This window comes from Podarcis tiliguerta (genome assembly GCF_965153285.1).
Source record: "Podarcis tiliguerta genome assembly, chromosome: 9".
Taxonomy (NCBI): domain Eukaryota; kingdom Metazoa; phylum Chordata; class Lepidosauria; order Squamata; family Lacertidae; genus Podarcis; species Podarcis tiliguerta.
In genome coordinates, this window is record NC_139542.1 from 28,440,186 (window position 1) to 28,462,953 (window position 22,768).

A 22,768-nucleotide genomic window follows, 5' to 3' on the forward strand; every position below is an offset into this window, starting at 1 on the left:
TTTTCCTTCTTATATAAATAAATAAAACTTCGGACTCCAAAATATACCATTTACGGGCTGGAACCTGCAGAGTAACTGGAAAGCTACAGCTCGAGCCATTTCTCTGTGTCCCTTTCTAGGCTGAATCCTAACTCTTAGTAAAGGTAAAGGTAAAGGTACCCCCTGACCATTAGGTTCAGTCGTGACCAACCCTGGGGTTGCGGTGCTCATCTCGCTTTACTGGCCGAGGGAGCCGGCATACAGCTTCCGGGTCATGTGGCCAGCATGACTAAGCCGCTTCTGGCGAACCAGAGCAGTGCACGGAAATGCCGTTTACCTTCACGCCAGAGTGGTACCTATTTATCTACTTGCACTTTGACGTGCTTTTGAACTGCTAGGTTGGCAGGAGCAGGGACCAAGCAACGAGAGCTCAGCCCATTGCGGGGATTCGAACCGCTGACCTTCTGATCAGCAAGCCCAAGAGGCTCTGTGGTTTAGACCACAGCGCCACCCGCATCCCATAACCCTTAGTACCCTAACACAGAAGCCAGTCCCATTGCTCAAGGGGACTTACACCAAAGTGAGTACAGTACATCCAGGATTACATAGCCCTGGTTCGAAGTACGAGACTCTCAATGCGTCTCGCCCGTATCAAACCCAGGCAGCTCGCTTTAGGGCCGCTGGAGGTCGCCCTCACAAAGAGACTCCTTTCCCCCCTCCCGTTCACGACACGCTCCTTCCATTTACGGCAAGGCTTGCCGACGTGCGTGGTGACAGCGCGCCGGCCTGCTGAGGTGGATGGGAGCTGTAGTCCCCAAAGCAAGGCCTCGTTGCTAAGCATCGGCTTGGCCGGCGACGCTTACGAAGCGGCGCGGTTTCTGCAGGCGTCGCATACCTGTGACGCCCTTCGCAAAGCGCACCCGGAGAGGCAAAGCGGCGTGCCCGGTTACGAACGCGGGACGGGCCTTAGGAAGGGAAAAAGCCGCCGCCGCCGCCATGAAAGAGACGCCGCTGTCCAACTGCGAGAAGAGGTTCCTGCTCCGGGCTATTGAGGAGCGGAAGGTGCGAGGTGGCGGGACGTGGATGCTCCTACGCAGGACTGCGCGTGTTTATGTGCTGGGACTCGTGGGGGAAAGTGCGCCGCTGGCGGGGTGGGCGTGGATTCCGTCCCGCGCGGGTGGGAGAGGCGGTGCCCGTGGGGACGGGAGGCGCCTCGGGAGCGTGTTGTTTAAAAGGTCATGACGCGGCTGGGAGAAGATGCTACTAGCTGTCATTAACTCGAATGGTGAAAGAACGACTCGACCTCTGGCAATGGATGAAGCTGTATTTTAAGCTGAATAACAACAACAACAACAACAACAACAACAACAACAACCACCACCACCACCCTCCCAATCTGGCTGGGCTTCCCCAGTCATTGTGGATGGCTTACAGCACATAAAAAAACTTTAGACGTTAAAAATTTCCTGATATAGGGCTGCCTTCAGATTTATTTTTTTTAAAAAAAATTGGATTTGATATCCCGCTTTATCACTACCCGAAGGAGTCTCAAAGCGGCTAGCATTCTCCTTCCCCTCCTCCCTCCACATCTTCTAAAAGTCAGATAATTGTTATTTCCTTGACATCTGATGGGAGGGCATTCCACATGGCAGGTGCCACAACCGAGAGGGCCCTCTACAGTGAGGGAACGTCTCGCAGTGAGGGAACCGCCAGAAGGCCCTTGCCGCTGGACCTCAGTGTCCAGGCTCGACAATTAGGGTGGAGACGCTCCTTCAAGTATACTGGGCCGAGGTCATTTGGGGCTTTAAAAGTCAGCACCAACACTTTGAATTGTGCTCAGAAACACACTGGGAGCCAATGTAGTTCTTTCAAGACCAGTGTTATGTGGTCTCGGCCGCCGTTCCCAGTCACCAGTCTAGCTGCCATTTCTGGATTAGTTGTAGTTTCTGAGTCACCTTCAAAGGTAGCCCCACGTAGAGCGCATTGCAGTAGTCTAAGTGGAAGATAACTAGAGCAGTCTGCAGGCAGGTAGGGTCTCAGCCTGCATACCTGGTGGAGCTGGTAGACAGCTGCCCTGGACACAGAATTGACCTGCACCTCCATTGACAGCTGTGAATCCAAAATGACTCCCAGGCTGTGCACCTGGTCCTTCAGGGGCAGAGTTACTCCATTCAGGATCAGGGATCCCCCCCCCCCTGCACACACCTGCTCACCCCTGCCCCCCCAAAACAGTGCTTCTGCTGAATTGTTTAAGTGTACATTACCTTGGGGTGTGGAGGACCAAAGGGCAGTTTTATAAATATTATTAATACTTCTTGAAATCTTGCCTGCCAAAAGGTGGCTACTCTAGTGATAAGGACTGTTGGAATGTGTAGGGGAAATCTAAGCTGCATCCAGCAATTGTTGACCTTGTGCAACCGCTTCTGTACTTCTGTGGCTTACCTTCCCAATCCCACACTTCACATCTGTAACACTGCTGTGCTCTTACTTTGTAGCGTCTGGATGGGCGACAATGCTATGACTACAGAAACCTCCGCATTTCCTTTGGCACTGACTATGGCTGCTGTATTGTGGAGCTCGGAAAAACCAGGTATTTCAAAATAAGGGAATACAAGTATCCAAGCATAACTGAACGACCTCACTGCCACCCTTTCTGTCATGACAGTATGCTGTGTCACTTACTTGGGGACCTACTTGTTATAGCAGGCAGGAGAAAGTTGTGTATAAAAAAAGCAGGAGAAAGCCAGGTGGGAGAATCCACAGCTACTCTATTTCTTCCTTCATATGGAACTTTAGGTATAATGGGAAGGGCCATAGTTCAGTGGTAGAGCATCAGCTTTGTATGCCGAAGGTCCCAAGTCCAATCTCCAGTATTTCTAGGTAGGACTGGGAAAGATGCTTGCCTGGAACAGCTGCTGCCACTCAGTGCAGAAAATATTGAGCTAGATGGACCAATGGTCTGACTCGGTGTAAGGCAGTTTGCTGTGTTCCCAGTGTCAATTTGTGGGTTACAACTTAGCAACACAATTGTCTCAAGGCTTGCAGTTAACTTATCCCAGGTAAATTTCACCTTAAGTCCAGAGACTGGAATTTTAGAATGATTCATTGTTTGCTTTCCTGTTACATGTCAATAATTAAAGGTGTTAATTTTTTTTCTTTCTAAAAGCTTGTCTTTTGGGGTGGCTTCTCTTTCTGCAGAGTTCTTGGGCAAGTGTCATGTGAACTTGTTGCCCCAAAGCCAAATCGTGCAACAGAGGGCATACTTTTCTTTAATCTTGAACTCTCTCCTATGGCATCACCTGCTTTTGAGCCTGGAAGGTATGTGAGTGTTCCCCCTGCTCCCTGTAATGTCAACAAGCAAAGATAATGCAAAAAACAACAACTGTTCCTGGCTTTGCATTTGTTAGGAGCTAATGCTTTGTGTCTTTGTTGTTTTTTTCTTTTCATTCTAGACAATCTGAGCTGCTTATAAAACTAAATCGACTGTTAGAAAGATGTCTAAGGAACTCCAAGTGTATAGATACTGAATCTCTCTGTGTTGTTGCTGGTGAAAAGGTGTGTGATTGCATAAATTCTGACACTTTAGTCAATTATTTTCCTTTTCTTTTTTGCATTATGTTGCTCTCTTTCTTCTGTAGCTGTAATGGGGAACATGTGAACCTCCCATCATCCCTGACCCTTGGGCCATGCTGGCAGAGTTTGATGGGAGTTGGAATCCAACATGTAGAGGGCCACAGGTTCCCGATGTCTGCTCTACAGTGACATACACTTATATTTTTAGATACTTTGCAGTGTGTGTGATCACTGATGAGAATGCCACATTCAGTATTCCTGCAGAGATCTTGCCTTCCCATGTTTTTAGTAGCCTCTTGGAAACCAGCAGAGCCTAGACGTGTGTCCTTATATTCACATGAGTTTTGATTCTTTATTCAAATATGTTTTCTCTAGTTTTTAATGAGATTTCTAAGGAGGCACAAGGCGAATGTATGAACAAAATATGACAGCAAGACTTTTAGGGTGATATTTGCTGAACATTAAAAAACTGAGAAGCAAAGTGAAATGCCTTACTTGTTGTTTTTCTATTCTGAGGTCTGGCAAATTCGTGTGGACCTCCATTTGTTGAATCACAATGGAAACATTATTGATGCTGCAAGCATAGCAGCAATAGTGGCGTTATGCCACTTCCGGAGGCCAGATGTGTCTGTGCAAGGAGAAGAAGTAACTCTGGTAAGTTGCTTCAGTCTTGCATTCTTGACTTTCCCTTTAAGTAGAATCCTGATGGTCCATCGGTGTGAGTTACCTTTACAAAGCAAAGCAACATACTTGGGACTTCGTAAGCAAGATGACATGGTACTCAAAATCAGTTAGCACAGATTGAGTACAGCCTTGCACTGATAAGAACCTAAGAAACACCTTGTTCAGTCAGATCAGAGTCCAATGTTCTTTGCAATAATTCCTGCAGGCACTAGGTGGTCTACTAATAATTGGTTTGTGGGCTGCTATGCCACATATATTGTCTGATTTTGGATTTGTGATAGCTGTATATTAAATATGAAGTTATACATAAAACATTGGGGGATAAGAGCAGGAAACATCTATTGATTTGCTTAGCTACAAAGAGTTTATCAACTTCAGCTGAGGCTCCTCACTAAGGCAAGTGGGGAGCCATGTATGCCACCCTAAGCTTTTTAGAGGATGGGCAAGATATTCAAATATAATAAAAATATAAATCATTTAACAGTATAGCTATAAAACTATGTTCTTCTCAACTCTGAGGGCTGGAAATTTCTCTTCTTACAGTATTGAAAGCCGTGTAACCACTCAGTTTTATTCTGTAACTAGTCAGTAAGAATTCTCAGGTTATGTATTTTTTGCTAAGTAAAGTATTCCTTTGTATTGGATTATTTAGTATACCCCCGAGGAGCGGGATCCTGTCCCTCTGAGTATCCACCACATGCCTATCTGTGTAAGCTTTGCTTTCTTCCAGCAAGGGTAAGTTTATCTTGTTCCATGAGCTGAAAGCAACTTGAGAGCCAGTGTGGTGTAGTGGTTAAGAGCGGTAGACTCATAATCTGGGGAACCGGGTTCGCGTCTCCGCTCCTCCACATGCAGCTGCTGGGTGACCTTGGGCCAGTCACACTTCTCTGAAGTCTCTCAGCCCCACTCACCTCACAGAGTGTTTGTTGTGGGGGGAGGAAGGGAAAGGAGAATGTTAGCCGCTTTGAGACTCCTAAAGGAAGTGAAAGGCAGGATATCAAATCCAAACTCTTCTTCTTCTTCTTCTTCTTCTTCTTGCCAGCATTTCTGGAATTCAGGTGCATAACACCAAAGAGGAACCATGGGGTGGGTTCTTGAAAGTGAGATAGTATGCCTTCTTAATCTGAGAAATCAGTTCATTATTGCAGTGTAATATGACTGATTTTAACGAGTGTTTTATCAGCATAGGTTTGAATTCACAAACACATCTTAAACATATACCTAACATCTTGCACATTGTATTGTTTAAATTTTCATTGACCTTCTCTTCTGGGATTAAACACTTACTGATAGTTTGTAAAATGATTGCAGGACCTACTTGTTAGTAGATCCCAGTGAACAGGAGGAACGTGTGATGGATGGTCTTCTTGTGATTGCTATGAATAAGCACCGTGAGATTTGTACAATTCAGTCCAGTGGTGGAATTATGCTGCTAAAAGATCAGGTAATATGGAAGTTTCTGAAGTTTGAGTATTAAGCTGTGGATCACACTTTATGCAGATAATTAATGTTTCACCATTGAGTAATCCATCTTCACATAAGGTCTTGATTGCATTTTGAACTGGATAGGTACTTTTAATATTATTCTGCAGAGCATGTGTGAAACAGAGTGAGAAGGAAGAGCTTGCACAATTAGGTGCCTACATGGGGATAGAAAGTTTCAAGAGGCTGGGCTTCTTAATAGTCGATTGACTATTTGAATGTAGAGACACTTCCCTGCACTGCAAATATTAGAAAGTATACAAATAAGACATTTGAACCAGGCTTGCAAAGCTTTTCCATAAAAAACACACTTTTAACCTAAGAATGGCTTGACCTCTTCAAGGACAAATAATTGCTTAGACCTAAACTTGGAATTCTAACAAAGTATCACCTAATTTAAATATTGCTAAAATCATACTTTTGCTAAAGTTTAAGGGAAACTATCCCATGATGCAGTCTTCCAATATTTATTTGCTACATGACTTTGTACAGTACTATTAGCTCAAAATATTGGTTGTTTCTGCTGCCCTTTTTTCTTCTTACTTGAAATAGAAGAGAGAAACCTGTAACTTCATAGAGTGAATGCTGCTGTTTATTCTTAGACGGTATGTAAACAGACAGCCTTTTAAATCCTTTAATTAAGCTTCATTTAATCCATTTTAAAGGCTTGGTATTACTCAAAAGCCCAGTAATTCCCAGAAGTCTTGGCAGGGGGGTAGATACCTCTGAACCATGGTTTAAGGGCATGCTGTCCTCAGTCTGCTCCCTTGCTATGAATTGACTATCCAGTGTCTGGCTTTGAAGCATAGTCATTATTGCATCTTTCCTTGCCCCGGATCTAAGAACTTGACCAAATCTCATATGGAGTGAACACATGCTGTGACAAAACCTTTTAGCTTATATTTGCTTATGTCATGATATTGATCTATTTACCACAGGTTCTGAGATGCAGCAAAATAACCGGCGTTAAAGTAGCAGAAATTACAGAACTAATCCAAAAAGCCTTGGAGAATGATCAAAAAGTTAGGTTAGTATGTCTCAGGTACTCACTTGCATCATCAATTTGTTCCATTTTAAAATTAATCTACAAATTTTCTCAATCAGACTTTGTATAAAATCTGCCTGATAGGTTTCCTGTATCAGAAAAGTTGAATTGGACCATTAGTATTTACTCAGGCCATTAGAAATAGGGAAGAAATAGATTAGGGCTGTCAAGGATGCTTCATTGGGCCACCAGAATAAGGGTAGGAGCAAGATGGTAAGTATATATTACACCACTTATACATCAGTTACCCTGGCCAGCAATTTGTTTCTGAACTCAATCTAAAATGTTATTGCTCCTAAAGGTTAGGCCATGGCATATGCACATAGAAACCTGCCTGAACCCTGAGATTCCCAGCTGTCCGACCAATTCAGCCTTTTCTGTCATAGTACTGCCTAGCCCCTCCTCTTCTAATGTATAAATAAGCTCTGAAAACATTTTATTCAGATAAGTCATTTTATTCCCTCCCCACCCTGCTACTCTTCTTGTGCTGATGTACTTTTGTTTTCTTGTTTGGCTGGTTTTAATTGTTCTGTAACTTTGTGAGTCACTTTGATGGAAATTTTTTTTGAAAGCAGGATATGAATTGAAACAGAAGCTATATTGCTTATTTATATTTGTTTTGTAGAACATGTTAACATTATAAATGTTTATGTCAATTTGGATGTCTAAAGGAAATTTTGTTTGTTTTAACAGGAAAGAAGGAGGGAAATTTGGATTTGCAGAATCTATTCCCAGCCAGAAAATAACAGCTTTTAAGATAGATCAAGCCCCAATTGATACTAATGATGTACAAGAGCAAGCTGAAGAAATAATCTCAAAAGCATTTCCACCTTCCGAAGTGTATCCTTTTTCTTTTTATTGCCTCACACCAGTGTGTTAAGTGATTGATGTTAAGTGCTAGGTTCTCTTGCCTTAGAGCTATTCTTTTACAATTGAATACATTTTCACAGTTCTAGTTTCAATGGCAATGCCTACACGAATTTTTATAAAAGAGTGTCCAAGAACCGCATGAAGATTCACCACAGCAGGAAAGAGCATATAGCAATCAGGGTTGTGGTTATCCCACCAGGGGAAAAGTTAACTAGATGTTGAAAAAATTTGCAAATGTCCTAAGAAGGAACCCTAGCAAAATGTTGAGGAAAAAAAGGTATCTGAAGCTTGTGCATCATATTGATAACACACTGTGCTAAAGGCTATTGTGCAGAAAGGTATCAGAGTAGGTATCACTGTGCTGTGATCCTAAGTAGCCCTGTTTAGGGAAGTTTTTAATGTTTAATGCTGTATTGTGTTTTTAATATTCAGTTGGGAGCCTCCCAGAGTGGCTGGGGGAACCCAGCCAGATGGGTGGGGTATAAATAATACATCATTATTATTATTATTATTATTATTATTATTAATACATTTTTTGTCAAAAAAATATGGAGAATTTATACCATTGATGCATTGCATGCAAGTGTTGAGGACAGACTGAAGCCTGTTTCTCCAAAAGTAAAAGCAAAATGTGGTACAAGGTCAGGTCTATTTCTGAGTCAGAAAGCCTACCAAGTCCCTCATACTATAATGAAATCTGGATAATGTCTGCATTTTGCTTAATGAACCTAGCTTGGCTAAGCCCATTTTATGGGCTTCTGGCACAGCCCAGATTGGAGAAGGACAAGAGAGTTCTTGGGGAGATTTTGAGGAATCTGAGAAGGAAGAGGAGGAAGATGAAGATGAAGTCACCCCAGATGAACCAATAACTGTAGAAGACCAGAGTATGGAAACAGGAGACGCTGGTGATCGAACCAGAAATCAGAAAGGTTGGTACCTTTAGCAGCAGTGCTTCACGAAAGATCGTGGGTAATATCAAATGGGAAAACACAGCTTAGAAGTTGTAAATTAGTGTCTGTAGATGTTTCTGCCTTAGTGCGTGCTAATTATAGGTAAGCAAGAATTCTTGGCCACAATAGACAGTTGAATATGCAGAGGGGACAGTTTGAATATTGTCTTGAATAAAATCAGTTTATTGCCAACCAGGCTGGGCCAGATCCTGAGCTCATTGCCCAATGTGGGCCAGTTTCACAGCACCTGTCAGTCACTTGATGTCACTGTGACATCTGATGACCCAGCTTCAAAATTGTACTCTTAAGTGCACCCACAGTATTTCCTTTCTTCCTTGCAGCCTGGCTTGAACTCGAGATGGGCTGCAAAAGGAAGACCCTTGCCAAAAGCACGGTTTACAGGCTGATCAGCAGTGGTTGCAAGCCAGGATTAACTTGGGAGCTCAGGAGTCAAACTAATCCCAGCAGAGTTTGCATTTGGTCCCAGATTTAAAAGGTCCTGCATATAAGCCCTGCTTTCCAAATAATTATTGGGAGAACACTTTGAGGCTCATGATGGTTTTTTTTGCGGCTGTGTCTTTACCCACCCACCTAGTTCCCACCCATTGCTTGGCCTGCGGGCCAAAGATTTTGTCTGTTTTCTGCACTATGTTGCTGTTGAATCAGAAGAGTTAAAGTTTTAGCAAACTGATATTTTCCAGTTAGTGGGACGGGCCCTTCCCTCAACTCACAATTAGTTAGAAACATGAAAGTCTTTGAAGTGGAGTTTTAGAGTTGGAAGGAGAGCAGTTGTTTTTAGGATTGTAGTTGGGGATGATGTGGGCTGGAGGAAAAATAGTTGCAAGCTGTAAGCATCAGCAAGCTGTTAAACGCAGCAAGCTGTACAGAGGGCCATGACTGACTTCTGCTGGCATCCAGGGCTGTGGCCGTGGGAGAGGCAATAACCTTTTGGAGTGTTGATGCTTTGAACCCCTCCATCGTATGCTCAGGTTGTATATATGTGTAAATAAGTCATATATCCTAAAGATGCCAAAGGAAACAGACCCTGGGTGTCTGGAACCCCCGGCATTGGTGTGGCGTGTAACACAATTCAAGATTAACCATGGTGCCAACACACACATTACAGTTACGATCAGCCTGAAATGGCACACCCTTTCTGCACTTCTGCTACAGCATATCGTTTATCATGTTATTCCAGATGAAACCCATGTACCAATGAATAATTTTCTTACATTTTTAAGATGAGACAATCGTGTTGTCTGACAGTGAAGAGGAAGATGTTGTTATCCTGGAGCCAGAAATTGCACTCAGCAGGTAATCACAAGGACATTTTCTGTTTCTGTAGCTGGCTGTGTTTGACTGAGACTTACCGCTAGTATGGAAGGGGATTCAGATCAGCTTGGCTGCTTTGAACCACATGGAGCATGGGCAGGAATCCACACATTGCTTGTGAGCAAGGCACCTAGCACTGCTCCCCACCCTGGCGTTCTTACTTCCACTAGTTTTATTGAACAGAAGAGAAATTGGAGTCACTTCTGAGCAGTGTTCAAATTGCAGGACTAAATGCCCACCCTAGTCCATAGCATATCTGTAACTCAGGTGGGATATAAAATAGGGGTCAGTGAGGCATAAAAAAAACGAATGGATTAAAAAAAACCAAATAGCTCTATATTCAGAGATGTCCTTTAAGATGAACATGAAGAAAGGTAAGAGGAAAGGTAAGAGTCTGAGGCTGCAGTACCCCAAAGATACTGTATGTTGATGGCTTGCATGTACGACAGCCAATAGTTATGGGCAGGATTGCTGCAGACCTACTAAGTTTCTCAAATTGTTACTAAACTGTTTCTAAGTTGTGCCTTTGGAGGAAAGAGGCCCAAAATCCACAGAATGAATAAATGTGTTCTGTATCTAGGCCACATGTTCTAAACAAAATAAGTTCATTTTAACTGAAAGTTTAGCTACGGATTCAAAGAGAAGCTTTTATATCTGACTCAGGAAAAGATATTGGTGTTCTGGATGTGTTTAAGCTTTTCCACCTTGTGAAATGTTTACTTAAAATTTTATGCTAAGGGGGAAGAAAAGGGTATATTTCTATATTTTTATGTGCTTAGCTGGAACTTGAAATAAATCTAAATATTGCATTGTAACAGTTACCTTTTTTTACCCATGTAATGCAAGTTAAAGGTGAATTCTGAACCCAGGAAACAAGTTCCTACATGTCTTCTACCGTTCTAGACCCATACTCTTCCACTACAGAAATGTATTGATCATAGCCAAAGTCCCATAGTCATTGAATTGTCTATTGTGTATCAGTAGGTTTAAAACCTTAAGGCTGGGTAGTGCCTAATAGCAGTTTCTGAAACTGGGGGTGGGGGAGAGAGCATGCACATAAGGGTTCAGTACTGTGCAATTCTAAATATGTTAAGTGATGAGTGCAGCTTATTCCCATATACTGTAAGATGCCTGTGGTAAGGAGTACAGACTTCATAGCTGTTTACAGATACAGTGCTAATCTTTTAGAGACCTGGGCTCATCCACAATTCCATTTGCCCCATTGCTTCCCCTTAGGAAAACCCACAGTTCACACTGAACTGGAACAAATGGCAGTTGGATTTTTTGTGGATTGCTGTTTGTTCCATCTGAACACCAGAGTGTGGTTTTTCCAGGGGAAAGGCAAATGAGCGCATATTTTGTATAATTGAAAATCAATATAGTGTAGTTTGATGAACAAATGGACTACTGGATTTTGCTGTAACTTCACTGCTTTCCTTCCCTACAGAACTGAGTCTCCCCCAAAACAGGACATCAATAAAAAAACAGCTGGCAAAAAGAAGAAAAAAGCTGTTTGAAGTTTTATTGTTTATATTAAATTTGCTTGCTCTGTATTCTGTAACTTAGTGTGCATGTGCACATGCAAGGAATTGTCATGGTGTGTTCACTTGCCTAAGTGCAGTATCTTTTTCAAATAAAGTTTAGGCTGAACTGGACTAGGGCTCTATTCTGTGTAGCTCTTTGCTAAAGGAAAGGTTGTGAGGATCTGACCAGTTACTTGATTTCTGCTTTCTGTTCACAGGGGAATGACAAAAGATAACATTTCCTCCTCTTTGACATCCAAACCTCTAGGTCACAGTGACATTTGTAGAAATGTCATTTTTAGAAAGTGACATTTTTAGAAATAGCCCTGTAAAATGGTATTGAGAAGGTCCTATGGAGTGCTTATATTGAAAATAGGTTAAGTTAACACAAAGGCAGACAAGTCCTCTTTCAGGATTTTATTGACCAGCTTCAAGATGGTTTACACGTAGGTCTTTACATGCAATTGGTTTGCTGTGAGCACATGTGAAGCAGTATTCTATCTTACAGAAAATCCTACTTAAATATGAATATAAAAGTTAGCCACCCTTACAAATATAGAAAACCTTTCAAACCAGGGCTTAGTTTTGTACAGCAGGCCCACTACTTCCACCCTGTATCAATACGCATCAGATTTGAACAGCTACTCAAGCCTAGGACCGTTGCTAGCTGCAGTTGGGTTGCAGAGCAGTATGCATGAGTTGAGATCACTGTTCAGCTCTATGCTACCTCTAGCACCAAATCCATGGCCTTTACGTCTGTAGGTTAATAGTTTGGCATGCTCAAATAGGCAACACATTAAGTAGTTTCAATTTGTGACCTCAGAGTACAAGCCAAGACAGTTTTCAGACAGCAATAGCTGTCTATATAGCCTTCCTGTGACAAGAATGCTATTTCTTGCCCTTGTTTTCAAGACTCCGTTTCTGTGGGTTAGAGTGAAAATCATTAATGCAGCGTTTCATAAGCTACTGTAGCAGCATGAACTTAAGTGGCAGTACTGCCACCAGCAGGCACAAACATCTAATAACCAGTCAACATTCTTAATGGCTACTCAGAACTGTAAAAAGTAGCGTCACTCTTAAATTATGTTAAGCATTAGTTGACTTTCCCAAATATACTGTTGCAACTTAATTGTATATAGGAGTCTGAATAGACTGAACCTTCCTTCGTATTAGTATTTCAAGTATGCAGACAGACTCTATTGAATTTTCTTGATTTGACATTTAGAGTCAGAATCCCTACCTACATGCTCTTATTTTTAAAAAAGGGTCAGCAGTACTTAAGTGGTTGACCTGCATGGTTTAAGTCTGTTTCAACAGAACTTTTAAAGGCGCATCACCTAAGTATTTAGAACAAGATTGCATGTACAAAAGTTTACATTAAAACATTATAAAAGTAGAAAACTTCACAATTTTCTATGGTAATATACCAGAGTGATTGAAGTCTAAATAAAAGTTTAAAACTGTACAGTTGCCATTACAGGTAATATACACCTTTGAGATGTCAAGTTTGATTGTTATGATAAGATTAGTGTCTCTGGCGGGTCAATGAGCGATACTGCATGGTACCTGAAAAAGATAAGTTAGACAAACACTTAACTTCTCTCCAGCACAGTATTTATATTCCATCAACTGTATTCTTGTAGAAAATGACAATATATTCTAATGCAGCAACAGTCAACATATTAAACTACAGCTTCTATAATCCCCGACCATTGTCTGTGCTAGGTGGGGCTGTTCTGTGTTTAAGTGAACAAGATCTGAGGGCATCATGTTTGCCACCCCTAGTGTACCCGCAACTCTTTAGACAAAAAGCATAGGAAAGAGCCTTACTTTACAGCCTTGTATTTCTCCCGTATAGACTGTTGCGTATGCTGTGCTGCTGTCTGGTAGGTCTTGTGGAGGTCCAATATACAAGGCTTAAGACTTTCAATTGTGTATCCCGTAACTTCAGCAAGAGAGTCAGTCTGCCAAGGAAATTGTCAGATGGTTATTCAACTCTGCCTTTCAGCATTATTGCTGGAACACTGCTCCTATTTTCTTAGCTTTGTCCTGAATCTGAAATTTGGCATTATCAAAGGAAGAGTTGGGGTTGACATGGGATGAACTGTAGGGAAAGATTTTTTTAAAGCATAGTAGGGAAGACGGTTCCTTCTCTACTTTTGTAGATTTATCTCCATGGCACTTACCAGCAAATCTGACTAGATTAAATGACAGAAGAGAGCAAAGTCTGTTGTGTTAAGAGCCTGAAGATGATAGTCGTCCCGCTGTTTATTGCCTAAAGAACCTAGGCATTCTATGCACTCAAGTCTCCCAGAGGAGATTATCCTTTTCAGTACCCTTAAGACCAGAATTTGCCCCCGGGGTGCCTGCATGGTTGTAGTCGGAACGTCATTTAAATTTAATGATGAAGGAATAGCGTCAATGCTAATCATGGGTCAAATACTTGAGCGTTTGGGGAGGGGGAATTTAAAAAATGGGGGCAAGGGACACAGAGGTAGGTTGTACAGAAAGTGTCATACCTAGAAGTACAGAGCAGTTAGATATTATGGCCTATGAATGCTTGTGCGCACATTTTGCAGCCTTTCATTAGAACCTCCCAAATAACTGTAGAATTGGAGCATTGAAAGTGCCCAGCAATCGTTACACGCCACCAAACAACATACTAAAAATCACTGATTCTGTTTTTTCTGTGTGCCTCAAGGCGAAACACCTGCTCATCTTCTCCAGTAATGTCAACTGAATGTCATACACTGCCGAATAACAGTTAACTTTCAAGGCAGTTTGAAAGAGATAATACATCATAGCAAAAATAGAAACAAAGCCTCTAAAGTTTCAAGGTACAAGGCTGGGAAAAATAAAGGTTTTTGCCTGGTGCTGGGAAAGAATGAAGGTAACCAGGCACATCTTCACAATTTTCCATGCAGGGCCCACCCCATAAGCATGGTGGCCGCCTTCCCACTTTGACCTGATGGCCAGAGGATACAGAAGAGGGCATCCGATCTCAGTGTACAGGCAGGCTGAGGTGCAGGTAGACCCTTTGACCCTCCAATATGTGTATCAAGGCAAGTATTATACATACCCAAGTTTTTCCAGAAATAGTATAGTTTGCTGTATGAAATGCCGCGGCAGCAATTACTGATGGCAAATATTTCAGGTATGTCTCAGCATCAATTAAACTCAGTTCTCCCAAGTACTGTAGAGAGAGAAAACATGCTTAAACCTGGCCAGCTGCATTTTTGTCATACAGAAGCTGCACTTTCCAAACAGGCAAACAAACTGTCTCTGTACATTAAGAGACTAACAAGCTGTGAGTGGCATTGGCTAAACCAAGCCAGCCCCTTCCTGTCCTACACCACACAGGTACGTGGAAATTGTGCCCTTCAAGTAGCACAGACACTTCTAATAAACACCTGGAAAGTACGCCATTCAGTTGGATTCATGCTATTCCCTCCTCTAGCCACATTAGCTGGAGAAAGTTTTACCCCCCTGCCAATGATAGTTAAGAGTTGGGATGGCTCAATTGGTACAGCATAAGACTCTTAATCTCAGGGTTGATTCCTGCCTTGTAGGGCGTTGGACTAGATGACCCTCGTGGTCCTGTCTATGGTTCCAACACATGCCTCAAACAAAGCTCTTCCTTAAGAGAAAGCACCTGGTTCCCACAGGAACTGAAGGAAAAAACAAAACCTTATGTGCAGAACCAAGACTTACCGTTGCCAGGTTTTCCACCTGGGAGCTAGCTGGCTGGTGCAAGAAGTATTGAGAAAGGAACTGGTTTATAGTAGGTGCTGCCAGATCAAATGAAAGGACTTTCAGAACTAAGTGCTCCATCCTGAGGACTTGTTTCTTTGTGTAAGTGTCATCTGTGATATATACAAATTCTGCTACTTCAGGAGGGTAGATTTCTTCAAACTTCCTAGGGTAGAAAGGAAAGCACTACAGTAAGCATCAAGCTGCATTTGTCTTCATCCCTTGTATCATTTCATCCCAAAGTATGCATTAGGATAAGCAAAGTATGCAGTAAAGATGCTGTTTGTTTTTATCCTACTTTGCATACTCTATCTGCCTCCCAGTGCTTTGCTGCAACCAGCTTGGGAACTCTCAGAAGTAGGGAAAGACCCTGGCATGTTCTAGGTACCTTGGTACCCTGTATGCAGCAGGCAATGGTTAAAACACCAGCAAGTTGCAATAGCATCTTTAAAAGATTAATAGACCTGAATGTTTATAGCTCAAGATTTATATTCAAAGAGCAATGCACTGGATTCGTGTTTGTAAGCACAGACTGCACTCTCTGAAAGAGCAGGCATGCAGTTTGGAGTGCTCATTGACCAGACTTTGTCACTCAATGCTCAGGTGACCTCAGTGGCTAGGAGCGCAACTGGTACAGAATGCAGCAGCTAGGTTGTTGACTGAGGTACAATAAGGCCAGAACTTACCCGGGGGTTACAATCTGGGGATTATACCTAAAGCCAGAATTGTGGATAGTCAGAACACATTGGGTTCAATGGCAGGTGAGATTGGCAAAGTCATTTTTATCAGAACCCCCCCCCCCCTTTTATTTGCCATGCATGTAAAGCTGAATGCACAGAAGTTAAATATATGTATGTTGCAGGCTTACTGTATTCCACCAACACCATATAACACCTCTCCTAAGCGAGCTGCACAGGCTGCCAATATTCTACCAGAAACAGTTCAAGGTATTGCTTTTAGCATTTAAAATCCAAAGCAACTTGAGACCAGGTAACCGAAGGGAACAACCCTCCCCATATACCCATGGCTGGCAACTGTACCATTCAGATGGGTAGCAAGAATACTGTGCCACTCCAGCTGAAATTAGACACCCAGAATCATGTTTAGATGCCTATAGACTTTCCCCGAGGTGTGACAAAATGATTTATGGAACAGTAATTGTAGCAATGGGATGCGGGTGGCGCTGTGGGTTAAAGCCTCAGCGCCCAGGGCTTGCCAGTCGAAAGGTCGGCGGTTTGAATCCCCGCGGCGGGGTGCGCTCCCGTTGTTCGGTCCCAGCACCTGCCAACCTAGCAGTTCGAAAGCACTCTCGGGTGCAAGTAGATAAATAGGGACCGCTTACTAGCGGGAAGGTAAACGGCGTTTCCGTGTGCGGCTCTGGCTCGCCAGAGCAGCAATGTCACGCTGGCCACGTGACCCGGAAGTGTCTTCCGGCAGCGCTGGCCCCTGGCCTCTTTGAGTGAGATGGGCGCACAGCCCTAGAGTCTGTCAAGACTGGCCCGTACGGGCAGGGGGTACCTTTACCTTTTTAATTGTAGCAATAGCTTTTACAAATTGTAGTTTATTCTTTTCTTTACACATTTGAATTTACACATTTGTAAAACATTTGTAAGAATTTACACATTTGTAAAACAATAAGCACATTTCAGCAGTACTTTGCCCAGATACATCTTTCTGATATGGGTGTCAGTACTGTATTTGCGAAGTGTTGAACGATTTTACCTGTCTCTGGATTCTCAAAATTTGGAAATATTGGTTTTTATGAGACAAAACATAATATTCCAAAGTAAAACCAATATAGAATACAATGGATATTAAGTTTACTTACGATGCCAACAGCATGGCAGCAGTTCCCAGAAGTTGAAGTTTCCCTCTTAGCACTGACATTGAGGAGAGAAACCTATCAATGTAGTTTACCGCCAAGTGCAAAGTTTCATTTTGGAGCTTGTACTCTTCGCCAACCTCCACTAGCCAGTCCACAAGAATAGCCCGCATATTGTTTGTGATGTCTGGCTGCTTCTTCATGTAACCTGCTTTGGGCTTGCATTTCACCTATAAAGAGGTCATTGTTAATTACTTTTTGAAGGGCTTTGGGCTGCTATGCAATTTGATTTTCTGCTGGGAGACTGCAGGTCAGCTTTACAACTCTGGGTTGGGGGAGTCATCAGGTCGCCACTGTTTTGTCCCAGTTTAAGATTTTGAAAAACAAGGAACCTATATTTTAAATTCACTTGCTCACAAATGATGGGGAGCCATCTGTGTGAGCAGACAACAAATTGAAAGAGGACAGTTATCCTGTTTGGATCCACTGGTTCAGAGCTCCTTTTGATATTAAAAAGGTGGTCAGACCTATTTGCTATTATGATGCAAGTTTCCAAGAAATATGCTACCCAGTTAGCCTGGAGAGTCAACACATTGTGTTGTAGCTCAAAGTGGAACAATTATGCCTCATATCTGAATTAGCACTTCTACTTGTGCTCACAACTGATCTAGTTCCTTGCCAAGTTCATGCCAGCATGGTTTTATGACTGCAAGCCTCAATTTTTCCTTTCTACAATCAAGAGAGCTAACCAAGAGAGATAAATGTTAACACTCACAATAGTAGCTATCCCTTCTCCACTTAACTGACCCCACCACCCACCAGCTTTTTATACAGCATCTAAGTCAACTGTCTGCAATTGCTATCACACCAGACAAGTAGCAAATTGCAAAGATAGCTGCATATTCACTTAGAATAGATTAAAGGAGTGGTGACAGGGCATACAAGCCAGAATTGTATTACATAGGGGGACTTGGCATCATTTGATCTAGTATGTATTTGTATGCATTTTACAAGGGAACCCAGCAGAAAAGTATTCTCACCTCCATTTCCCTAAGATACTTATAGATGTCTTCAATGTAGTCTGGTACATGGTTAACATTAATTCTCTGTTCCGTTTCTTGAACTATTGACATATCCATAATACTTGGAGATCCTAAAATGCAAAATATAGGGGAATTTAAAACAATTTTCATTCTTATGAAGCAACAATTTAAGGTCAACAGTGAATGCTATAAAGCAGGCACGTCCAACTCCCAAGAGACTGCGATCTACTCCCACCATTAAAAAAAAAACTGGCCGTGATCTACCCATTGGATTGATCCTTTTGGGGAGGATTGATCAGGATCACGCGATTGACTAGGGACCCCGTGTGATCGACCAGGAGATTGTGAGCGGCCAGTTGGACATGCCTGCTGTAAAGCAACTGAAGATTTAGTTATTTCAAGTCCAGAGTAGTCCTTGCTTGTGTACCATTGTTTTATGACTTAATAAATTAACTTGCCAAAAGTTCAGAGTAACTGTTTCCTTTAAAAAAAACCAGAGGGGATAGCTAGGTCAGCAAGGCATGAGACTTTTAATCTCAGGGTTATGGGTTTGAGCCCCACATTAGGCAAAAAGATTCCTAAATTGTAGGGGGTTGGACTAGATGACCCTTGTGGCCCCTACCAAGTCTATGATTCTATGCCCTTAGTAGCAAATATAACCATGTCCACTACTCCTTTACTCCGGAAGACTAATCTGTGTTGGGACACCTGGAGTGCACCCCCATATGACAAAAAGCCAGGATTTCTCTAAACTTTGGGCTGGGACCCTGAAGTATGCAAACCTATTCTTACCCTCACCGAAGCTCAGATCCATTGGGTTATCTATAGGTGTCAGAGGTTTCCTGATTCCCATTGAAGCGACTGCCGTCTTCAAGCCTAGGGCCTCTTCACTTGAAGGCATCCTTTTCGACATCATACGTTTTTTCTGCCTGGTGACATCAGGCTCATCCATATGGATGGTAAAAGCGGGCTGCTTATTCCCCATTTTGCCCAGGGGAACATCGAGGCAGTTTTCATCATTGGTACTCCATGGAATTTGGCTGAGGGAAGCCTGCAACACGAAGTTCACTGTTAGCAATCACGCACCCAAAACCTGACAATGGCCTTTGAAAGCTTTTCCACTGGCAACACTCATTTTTCTTTTTTTAAATAAAAGCCTGGGCAGTGTAGCAGCTCAAGTATGAGACTGGGATCCCCAGGAAGGCAGAAAACAGTGCAGTCACTATTTCCCAACCTCACAGGAGAGAAGCGAAGGTTGAGTACCCTTGACCTCCTTTGGGAAAGCGTGGGATATACCTGCATCGTGAACCAAGATGCCCTGCGGGTGTGTCCCCATGATGAGAGGCCACGCTGCGGCTGCATGTCGCGGCCGCCTCGGAACGAGGCGGGAGGCGATGCTCGCATACATCGTGCACTGAAACCATCGCCGAGGGCAGGGCGGCCAGAGGCGCGCCGCCGAAGTTGGCGCCCTCCCTCCGAGCGCCCTCTCTGGGACCCGCCCGCGGGGAGCGCCCCCTGCAGCCTCGAGGGCCGGGCGGGCGGCCTCCTCTCCCGCCACTGAGCCCCGAAAGCTCTCGCTTGCAAGAGCAGCGGCGACAGCAAGGTGGGCGCCCGGAGCTTGGGGTGGGGGACATCCCGCCCCTCTCCCCCCACCCCGCCATGCAAGGAGCCTCTCCGCCGCCTCCTTCTCTTTTCTGCCCCGAGCTCTAAGATGGCGGATGCGGGGTCTGGGGCAGCTCCGACCGGCCCAGGGGCGCGGGAAACGGCTCCCCTTCCCCTCCGGCCCTTTCTTTACCTGCGGCTGGGCGAGGGGCTCCCGGTTACCCCGCAGCAGCCCCAGAGCGACCCGCGTCCCCAGCGCAGCGCCCGCCAGCCGAGGGTCGCCCTTGGCTCCCGGAGGCACGTTCTCCTGGTTCTCCCGAGCCAGGGAGGCGGCGGCGGCGGCTCCCGTCAGCATGGCGATAAGCGCGGCGGCGGCGACTGCAGAACCGGGGAGCCTCGAGCCGAGCTGCTTTGAACGGACCCTCGCTCGGCGGCTTCGCTCTCGTTCTCTTTCGGGCCCGCTCCGCTTTCGCCGTTCAAGTAGCCCGCGACGATTGAATCCGCCAATGGGGAAGCGGCTGCCCGCGACGTCACGCCGCGGCACGGAAGCTGGCGTGGGTCAAACAGCCGCAAGACGCGCTCGGAGGCGGGGCCTGGAAGCTCCGCCCGCCGTCCGCGGAGTTGCTGCTGCTGCTGCTGATCGGCGGGACGGGCGCTCAGGGGGCGAATAAGGACACCTTCGAGCTTTAGGTTTAATTCGTACGCAGAGGATTCTGCGAAGGGTCACATCTCTCTCGACGCCCCTGATTTTAAATGTCCTCGCGTAAGATCCCTGCCTGGAAACTTGGGAGGGCGGGAGCAACACGAAACGCCTCGGTATAAGACACACGGCCATATTTATTTATTCTCTATTTATTCATGCTTAATCAAGAACTTGTGGTTGAGATCGCTTTTCCGCATTCGCCATACCTTTAGACTGAGAGCACAGCCCGTCTCTGGACAGGAAGCCTGCAGCTTACGCGGAGTTATGTTCCACCAGTCGCAGCTAAAACCAAAATCGCGCAAAATACAATCCCATTAGGTTCAATGTAACTTTTTTTGCCACGCACAAAAATCATGTGCGTAAATTGTGGGCTTACTGTACTGATTTATGTCAGTCACTCAGAGCCTTGCCGGCTAAAAGCTGGGGTATAAATGTGAATAAATAAAAGTAAGTATATTGAATTCAGGAGGATTTAATCCACAGGTTAAACCACAGAGCCTAGGGCTTGCCGATCAGAAAGTCGCGGTTTGAATCCCCACAACGGGGTGACTCCCGTTGCTTGGTCCCTGCTCCTGCTAACCTAGCAGTTCGGGTTTTTTGTGTTTGTTTTTTGCAATACTGTATGTCTTTATTGTTTTAAAATAGATACATTTGTGCTAGGAAAGCAAACCAACCAACCAAAATACAATCAAATAAACTATAAATTGACAGACAATAGCAATATATGAAACAACACAATTCTTATAACTAACATCATTTGTACTCCCAATGATGTGAATGATTGTAAAACAAGAAATTAAAAATGACTTCCAGTTATTCTCGCTGCACTTTATCTGTTGATTATCTTACACCGCACAGTTACATCCAACCTAGCAGTTTGAAAGTACATCCAAGTGCAAGTAGATAAATAGGTACCGCTCCAGTGGGAAGGTAAACCGTGTTTCCGTGCGCTGCTCTGGTTAGCCAGAAGCGGCTTAGTCATGCTGGCCACATGACCCGGAAGCTGTACACCGGCTCCCTCGGCCAATAAAGCGAGATGAGCGCCGCAACCCCAGAGTCGGCCACGACTGGGCCTAATGGTCAGGGGTCCCTTTACCTTTATCTCTAGGGAGCACAGAAACAAAACTTTTGCACCACCTTTCCTTTAGACTAGGCTTCCCCAACCTGTGGCCCTCCAGATGTTTTGGACTACAATTCACATCATCCCTAACCACTGGTCCTGTTAGTTAGGGATCATGGGAGTTGTAGGCCAAAACATCTGGAGGGCCACAGGTTGGGGATGTCTGCTTTAGATCCTTAGATGCAGTACCATTTCCTGCAATTTAGCTTGTGCATGAGCTAACACTAGAAAAAGTGTTTTGGGGTGGGCATTATTGGGTGGTTGTTTTTATTTGATTATATATATATTGTGGTTTTTATGTTGATCATTACTGTGAACCACCCTGAGACCTTCAGGTATAGGGTGGTATACAAATAATAATAATAATAATAATAATAATAATAATAATAATAATAATTTTTTTAAAAAAATAAAGAGAATGTTCTGCTGTTAACTGCAGCAGGAGCCCTTTCACCGTTATTAAGATTGGGAGAGGGTAGCCTAGATGCAGGTGGCATCCAAAACACGCTACCACCCATGCAAGTACAACAGGGGATTGAAAATATTTCCTTCTGTCATCAACAATTCATGGCATGCAGGTCTTAAGGGAACTTGGAGGGTGAGGAGCTGCTAATACAAAGGTGACTAAAAAACTGCTATGACACGTTGTATATGCAGGAAACTATTGGGATTCCAGCCATTTTATGTTGTATACAAGGGAGGGGATCAGGAATCAGAGGCTGTTCTTGCAACAGGTTTGCCCCCTAGTTCCCTATGCCAAAAATAGATGCTGGTTTTGGATCAGTGAAACCATCTGGGGAAGCTATGAAAATTACTGGGTGGACTCAGAGAAGTCAATCTTATTACCAAACTGGTAAAAGATAATCAAATATATTATCCTTGTATACGTGTCCTTAAGTGCCTTGGAATAAAAGTGTTAACGGAGGAATCCAAGGGCTCCCTTGGGCAAAAAAACAAAGACACCAACCAGGACAATTTGGAGCAAAACAGCAGCTTGTAGGCTTGGCCTTTATTGGAAACTGTCGCGACAGGACTCCCACCAACAAGAAGATGAAGCAAAATGAAAGCCCCGAACAAAAGACCCCAACTTTTATTAGTTACTAATCCCCCAAACTACACCCCCTAAGACTACATCACATCACAAAAAGGAGGGGTTGAGGGAGGAGTTGTGGAGGTAACCTGAGTATCTTGTCACCTGGCTGGTTCCTCCTTTCCCCCCTCCCCTTGAGTACTTTCCAGGTGACAAAGGGGAGTTTGCAGTTTCCTGCCCCCAGAGGGAAGAGCTGTCCT

At 43.9% G+C, this 22,768-nt stretch overlaps 2 protein-coding genes across 2 annotated transcripts; one reads left to right on the forward strand and one right to left on the reverse strand.

Moving 5' to 3' along the window:
- On the forward strand, positions 1-11,570 carry EXOSC9 (exosome component 9). The gene is made up of 12 exons (XM_083457461.1): positions 1-1,041; positions 2,475-2,569; positions 3,178-3,297; positions 3,432-3,534; positions 4,069-4,206; positions 4,889-4,971; positions 5,548-5,680; positions 6,657-6,745; positions 7,457-7,603; positions 8,366-8,562; positions 9,825-9,897; positions 11,363-11,570. The coding sequence occupies exons 1-12, from the start codon at positions 976-978 to the stop codon at positions 11,430-11,432; spliced, it is 1,314 nt and encodes a 437-aa protein (XP_083313587.1). The 5' UTR covers positions 1-975; the 3' UTR covers positions 11,433-11,570.
- Positions 11,571-11,840: 270 nt separating this feature from the next.
- On the reverse strand, positions 11,841-20,184 carry CCNA2 (cyclin A2). Its single transcript, XM_083457470.1, has 8 exons — positions 19,849-20,184; positions 18,846-19,104; positions 18,051-18,163; positions 17,017-17,240; positions 15,150-15,354; positions 14,518-14,631; positions 13,269-13,402; positions 11,841-13,004 (listed from the first exon to the last, which is right to left on the reverse strand). Exons 1-8 carry the CDS (start codon positions 20,008-20,010, stop codon positions 12,953-12,955), a joined length of 1,263 nt encoding a protein of 420 aa, XP_083313596.1. The 5' UTR covers positions 20,011-20,184; the 3' UTR covers positions 11,841-12,952.
- Between the last annotated feature and the right edge of the window lie 2,584 nt (positions 20,185-22,768).